Source organism: Tenrec ecaudatus, chromosome 4 (assembly GCF_050624435.1).
Source record: "Tenrec ecaudatus isolate mTenEca1 chromosome 4, mTenEca1.hap1, whole genome shotgun sequence".
NCBI classification, from domain to species: domain Eukaryota; kingdom Metazoa; phylum Chordata; class Mammalia; order Afrosoricida; family Tenrecidae; genus Tenrec; species Tenrec ecaudatus.
In genome coordinates, this window is record NC_134533.1 from 8,088,436 (window position 1) to 8,094,756 (window position 6,321).

General features: G+C 62.6%; 2 protein-coding genes across 2 annotated transcripts; one reads left to right on the forward strand and one right to left on the reverse strand.

Annotated features, from left to right (window-relative positions):
* Positions 1–223: 223 nt before the first annotated feature.
* Positions 224–1,627, forward strand: ZNHIT2 (zinc finger HIT-type containing 2). Its single transcript, XM_075548012.1, has one exon. It carries the CDS (start codon positions 368–370, stop codon positions 1,583–1,585), a length of 1,218 nt encoding a protein of 405 aa, XP_075404127.1. The 5' UTR covers positions 224–367; the 3' UTR covers positions 1,586–1,627.
* Positions 1,628–1,796: 169 nt separating this feature from the next.
* Positions 1,797–6,204, reverse strand: TM7SF2 (transmembrane 7 superfamily member 2). The gene is made up of 10 exons (XM_075547537.1): positions 6,147–6,204; positions 5,677–5,873; positions 5,539–5,593; positions 5,054–5,248; positions 4,869–4,972; positions 3,058–3,177; positions 2,797–2,965; positions 2,521–2,601; positions 2,315–2,437; positions 1,797–2,081 (listed from the first exon to the last, which is right to left on the reverse strand). Exons 1-10 carry the CDS (start codon positions 6,202–6,204, stop codon positions 1,921–1,923), a joined length of 1,263 nt encoding a protein of 420 aa, XP_075403652.1. The 3' UTR covers positions 1,797–1,920.
* Between the last annotated feature and the right edge of the window lie 117 nt (positions 6,205–6,321).

Genomic DNA, 6,321 nt, shown 5'->3' on the forward strand with positions numbered 1-6,321 from the left:
AGGTAGCTGTGCGTTTTCAGGCCACCTATGGGGCAGGTTACGGCGCAGCCACTAGGGGGAGCGCTGGCACGCGCCGAGCGCCCGCCGGAAGCGTCTCTGACGTCATCTCAGGGGGCGGGGCCCCACGGGATCGGGCCGGCCTCCTGCGCCTGCGCCTGTCCCGCGCCCGTGCCGGGCCCAAACGCGGCTGGGGCGCAGGGTGGAGCTTGGCTCCGAGTGTGGACGGGAATTGCCGAGAGTCCGCGTGAGCGCTTCGGCTCAGCGCGCCCTCGCTTCCGCAAAGAGCGGAAGTGCCCGAAGAAGCGCCGGAAGTTCCCGAGCCACCGCGCCCGTGTGCGTCTGCGGCCGGCTCCGGGCGCCAGTTGCCATGGAGCCGGCCGGGCCCTGTGGTCTCTGCCCGGCCGGAGCCGCCCAGCCGGCGCGCTACACCTGCCCGCGCTGTAATGTGCCCTACTGCTCGCTGAGCTGCTACCGGGCGCACGGCACCTGCGCCGAGGACTTCTACCGCGACCAGGTGCTGGGCGAGCTCCGGGGCCGCTCCGCCTCGCCCAGCCGCCTGGCAAGCGCCCTCCGCCGGCTGCGGCAACAACGTGAGACCGAAGATGAGCCCGAGGAAGGCGGCCTGAGCCCCGGCCCGGCGCCCGGCGGCCTGTCAGGCCTCTGGGAGCGGCTGACGCCAGCCGAGAAAGCGGCCTTCGAGCGACTGCTTAGCCGCGGCGAGGCCGGGCGGCTGCTGCCCCCGTGGCGGCCGTGGTGGTGGGCCCGCGGGCCCGAGCCGCGGCTTCTGCAGGAGCTGGACGACGCGTCGGACCGTGACATCGCGGAGCCAGACCCTGCCTCCGCCAGGATCCCACCGGACCGCGAGAAGGATGCCGCCGCCGATGCGGAGCCCGAGGCCTCTGAGCCGGTTCTTGGAGACGACGCCCCGGGCACCGACGCGCCCGCAGTGCCCACCCGCATCCCGGCGCTGGCCAGCCTGAGCCGCGGCCCGGCCTCGCCGCTCGTGCGCTTCCAGCTGCCCAACGTGCTGTTCGCCTACGCGCACACGCTCGCCCTCTATCACGGCGGGGACCAGGCGCTGCTCTCCGACTTCTGTGCCACGCTGCTCGGCGTGTCTGGGGCCCTGGGTGCCCAGCAAGTCTTCACCTCCGCCGAGCAAGCCCTGCAGGCCGCCGTCCACGTGCTGGAGGCCGGTGAGCACCCGCCTGGGCCACTGGGCACATGCGGTGCCATGCGCGAGGCTGCCCGTATCCTGCTTGGCGAGGGCCCGGCCAAGCAGAAGGACTACACATTGGCAGCGCTCGGACATCTGGCGCAGATCCTGGGTGGCGCCCGGAAGCGGGCAGGGGCGGCTGGAGAGCGGGATCGCCTCTACAGGGCCCGGAAGAAATGCCAGTACCTGCTGGCCTGGACCAACGAAAATGAGGCGGCCCTCACGCCCCTGGCCCTGGACTGTGCCAGGGCCCACCGAGCCCGCACCGTCGCAGCCACGGAGATGGCCGCCCTCTCTGGAGAGATGGAGCGGCTCTGGGGCGGCCCTGTGCCACCTGCCCGGCGGACTCTAATCGAAGAGCTTCCTGGCTGACGGGAGGGTCTCTGGGTCCTTAATAAAGTTATGACAGATCTTTCTCGTTGCCCCTATTAACTTGTGGCAGCCAGGTGGTTGTAAAGGCCCAGCCCCTCAATGAGAGAAAAATGGCACCGAGTGTTCAGATGTTTATCCATAAAGAGAGGTCAGCCCTGCCCCCACCCATCGGTTTGGGGGTACTTTATATTCCCGTACTCTAACCCACCGTTCTCCAAGGCAGTCTATCTCGAATCCTCTGGCCTTGGGTGGCGCTCGAGGCTGGTGGGGGTAGGCCCTTGAGTCTGGGCGTGTCCAGCTGCCTGCTGGTGGCCTAGTAAGCACATCCCCAAGCCTCAGTAGATGTAGGGCAGGATTCTGTAAGGCACCTGCCGGCAGTACTTAGCCCACGCCAAGCCGTACTTCTGCAGGCAATGCTGCTCGTCACGGGCCTCCCGGTGCACCAGCAACGCCGTGAAGTACAGGACATAGAAGTAGGGCAGCAGGTGGGAGGTTCCTGTGAGGAGGGTGGCCTCTGTCATCGGCCAGCCATCTCCCTGGGCCAAAGGACACGTACCCAAGGCTAAGGACAGAAGGCTCTACTGGGGTCGGCAGCCAGGCTGACATGCTAAGTCCCCCCCAGCTCCCAAACTGTGCCCTTCCTCATCTTTTCCACCCCCAATGAGGCCCTGTGGGGTCCCCGAGGCTCCTCTGCCCTTTCCACGCCTGCCCGGTGCCCACCGAGCTCACCACAGGTCAGGGACCATGCCAGAGCCATGATGATGTCTCCGAGGTAGTTGGGGTGGCGGACCCAACCCCACCACCCAGACACCAGCAGCTGCCGCCCTGTGGCTGTGGCGATGGTCTCCAGTCCTAGAGAGACACACGGGTCAAGGAGTGGCCCCAGCACCCTAGGTACCCTGCTTTACCCATGGCGCCACAGAGTCCCAGCTCACCAGCTACGCTAGGGTCAGAAGGATTCTTCCGGAATGTGTTTTTCTGGGAATTGGCACTACGGAAAATGTAGTAACCAATGGCTGGGGAAAAAGTGAGAGAAGGGTTAAGGCCAGGGTCCACCCTCAACTTGACCTTGGCCACCCAACCACCTTTGGTCCCAGCCCAGATATAGTACACCTGGTGCCCCAGTGCCCAGCCCAGGGTGATACAGAAGCACTTGAGGCTCAAGGCCTTCCTAGTAGGTGCCGAAGAGGCCAGGAATGTCTCCCACTGACCCTTGATGAGGCAAATGAAGGAGGCCATGGGCAGTCCCAGGGTTTGCGGGTGATGCAGTAGGAACTGGGCTTGCAGGCTGTAGGTGAAGGGGACCCACGCTAAGTCTCCAAAGACCAGCATGAAGCCAAACCCGTCGTGTGTGATGTCCATGGTGGTGAGGACGGCTTCCTGCAGACAGGACCCAGTTGCACCACCTCAGTCCCCACAAGGTCCTCCAGCACCTTCCCCTGATACCCCATCTGCGCCCAATCCAGCCTCACCTCGTGCCAGAGAGCATCACCGACGTAAAGCAGCTGGAAGCCATTGATCAAGCACATGGCCAGGGAGGGGCTGCCCCGCAGCTCTGCCTCCTGCACCAGCAGCGCCAAGTTGATGAGAACCTGAGGGGCGGGGACAAGAGGCTGTCAGCCTCACCCCTTCTCAGAGCCATTAGCCTGTCTCTGACGGGTACAGGGTGGGGTGGGACCTCTACACGTGCTCCCAGCTCAGGTGCTCTTGACCTGTCCTGTGGGGTAAGTAGGTCCAGAGAGCAGCTCGACCCTCAGACACCAGAGCTAGGGCAGACCTGGCTTTGAATCTTACCACATGGGCGGGTCCACACCCTTCCAGTGCCTAATGAATCCACACATGGGAAAGGGGGATCATTGCGTGTGTCCCAACCCCCCCCCCCCCAAAGAGCTGAAGGGCAAACGACATAATAAAGCACTAAATGTGGGCCGTGGGATGTGCATGGGGAGCCCGCCTGCTCTGGGCACCTCCTTTTAGTGGCGGTGGACAAGGCCCACTGGCGGTGCTATCAGTAAGCATTGGGCCCCAAGGCCGCCAGCAGCAAGCAATGCCGGGGAAAGATGAGGTGGCTGCTCCTGTCAGCCTCCAAACCTGTCTAACCTCCTGTCTAACCTCCAAACCTCAGCAGCGGTGCTCCACCTTCCTAATGCCAAGACCCTAATACAGCTCCTCATGCTGTGGGGACCCCCAACCATAAAATGATTTTCATTGCTACGTCATCACTGTCATTTTGCTACTGTGATGAATTGGGCGACCCCTGTGAAAGTATTGTTTGACCCCCAAAGGGGTCGTGACCCACAGGTTGAGGACTGCTGCTCTGTAGTTTCCCATGAGGGAGAATCAATTTGATGGTACTGAGTCAGTGATGCCTGCCGGGGGGTTTGATTTGGGGGCCGGGGGGCTTGACACTGTCAAAGGTCGCCTCTCCCAATGCTCATGGCCATCTTAGGAGAAAGTGCCTGTCCTTTCCTATTCAAAGTAAAACACTGAACTCACTGCCGTCAACTTCATTCTGACTCAGCGAGCCATGGCAGAGTAGAACTACCCCTGTGGATGTCTGAGACTGTAACTACAGAAATAGAAAGCCTCATCTCTTTCCTTCCGAGTGGCTGGTGGGTCCAAGCTACTGACCTTGCGGGGAGCAGGCCAAGGTGTCGTGTAACCATTGCGCCCCCCGGAGGCCCTCAGAGGTGAGAAAACAACTTCAGCTTTGCAGGGCCAGGTCCCCAGGGGATGCCTGGTCCCTCCTACCCCCTGCCTCCACCCCCACCATGAGGTTATTTCCAGAGTTCAGAGCGGTATGAAAGACCTTGCCAAAGAGGCTTTTGGGAAACCCTGGCCCAAACCCAGCCTGAGGGCAGGAGCCAGTGAACACAGCCGAAATGTCATCGCGGTCCTTGAGTGCTGGATTCTGTCTCCGGCAGGGCTGGGCCCCACCAAACGGCACTTGGCCACTCCCTCCGCCCTGGACACATTCCACACGTGACTGATTTATTTAATTTCCCATTTGTTCTAGCCCTCCATCTGCTCTATATTTTTATAGCATCTAGCATGTCCTGACGTGCTACAATGTTATTTTTTCTCTCTGGAATGTATCTATATTAAACTGTACCTTTTTTTGGTACCGTTCTTTCTATGTCACCCAGGGCAAATGGTGGGCTCACCAACTATTTATGGATGAATGAATGAATGAATGATTACAGCAGAGCAGTTTGGTCTGCGACCTGCTCAAGCCCTGTGCCATCCCACCTGCCACCCGGCTGCTCAGCCCCGCCCAACATACCCAGCCTATGAGGCCAGGCCGAAGTTCGCAGAAATATTTGAGGTCCAAGAAGCAGATGCGCGGGTTGAGCTCCTTTCCCATGAAAAAGTCGTAAATGGGATTACCTGAAGAATAACAAGAGGGTGAAAGTGCTGGGCAAGCGCCCCAATGCGCCCCCATCCTTGATCCCACGGGATCTCTCTCACCTGAGTTCCCCCCAGGTGCCAGGGCTGAGGCAGGAGCTACCAGGGCCTTCAGGTAGAGGAGGAGGCTGAAGAGGAAGGCAGTGAGGGTGACGGCAAATGCCATAGGCAGGAGCATTTCAGGGAGGACCCCCAGGGGCAGGCCGGCTGACACCCCCAGCCCCAGCAACAAGGCGGTCAGCACCAGGGCCCGGAAGCCTGAGACAGCACACAGTAAGTCTAAGGGGTTGACTGGAGCCTGTGCACCTCACCTGCCTCCCCCCCACACACAATCTGCACCCTAAGCCATTGGAAGGCCACCTTGGTCCCCCAACCGGTCCCGGCGGCGGATGGGGTTTTGTGGAGGAAGCAGGGGAAAGGAGGGGGAGTGAGCATCCCCAGTATGTCTTTGGTGGGACTAGGGGGAGGGCACCGATTCCCACGGATCTCCTCCCCACAGCATACCCACCCCCACCCACTCCGGCAGCGCCGGCCAGGCCTCTAAGCACCGTTAATGGGGTACTGCAGGCGACTCTTGTCCTTCAACTCCAGCCCCTCGGCCACCTGCGGGCAGAAAGGGCCTCCGATAGGTGTTGGGGTGCCTTCTCCAAGCTGAGGGCCCCGCCCCGCGCCCGCAGAGCCCGCACCTTGCGCGCCGGCAGGAAGTAGAGCGCCAGCTGCAGGCCGAGCCAGGCGAGCCACAGCAGCAGCGCCGGCGGGCTCCACAGCGCCCCGAGCCCCGGCAGGTAAGGGGGCGGGCCCAGGAGGCGCGCCGGCCCGGAGCGGGCCACCAGGAGCAGGTGGAACACGGTGGCCGGGAGCAGCAGCATCAGTGCCGCAGCGCCTGGGGGAAAGGGGCAAAGGCCAGGACCAATTCGGCTCCGGCTCCCCTTGACGCCCCCCACCCCACGTCCTCTCTCGCTCCCGACTAACATTGTGGTCCCCTACCCCCCTCCCACCTCCACCCCGCATCTCCCAAGCCTGGCCCCACACAGAACCTCCGGTGCCTCGCAAGCCTTCACACACACACCACCCCCAAACCTCTGGGTCCTACCCGTCCGAACTTCACCCGCTGGTTAAACCCCTGCCTCCAGTTCCCCCTCCTCTGCCTGATTACCCAGAGGTCCCCCGAATTCCCGCGGAGTCCGGGAGCCCTGGTGAGCGATGGCCTCCATTCTGCCTGGGAGGCTCACCAGCCTTGTCAAGGCAGCACGGCCCCCCTCACCCCCCCGAGATGGGCGTCGGCGTGGAGCGCCTGGTCCGCTAAACCTGCACCTGTCGGCCGACTGGCA

Bases quoted from the DNA above. Each gene is read 5' to 3' on its own strand.
- ZNHIT2 (XM_075548012.1), top strand. From the start codon at position 368: ATGGAGCCGGCCGGGCCCTGTGGTCTCTGCCCGGCCGGAGCCGCCCAG.
- TM7SF2 (XM_075547537.1), bottom strand. From the start codon at position 6,204: ATGGAGGCCATCGCTCACCAGGGCTCCCGGACTCCGCGGGAATTCGGG. The intron at 5,594-5,676 runs GTGCGGGCTCTG...TTCTGCCCGCAG, and splicing joins ACTTCCTGCCGGCGCGCAAG to GTGGCCGAGGGGCTGGAGTT. The intron at 2,438-2,520 runs GTGAGCTGGGAC...GTGTCTCTCTAG, and splicing joins TTCTGACCCTAGCGTAGCTG to GACTGGAGACCATCGCCACA.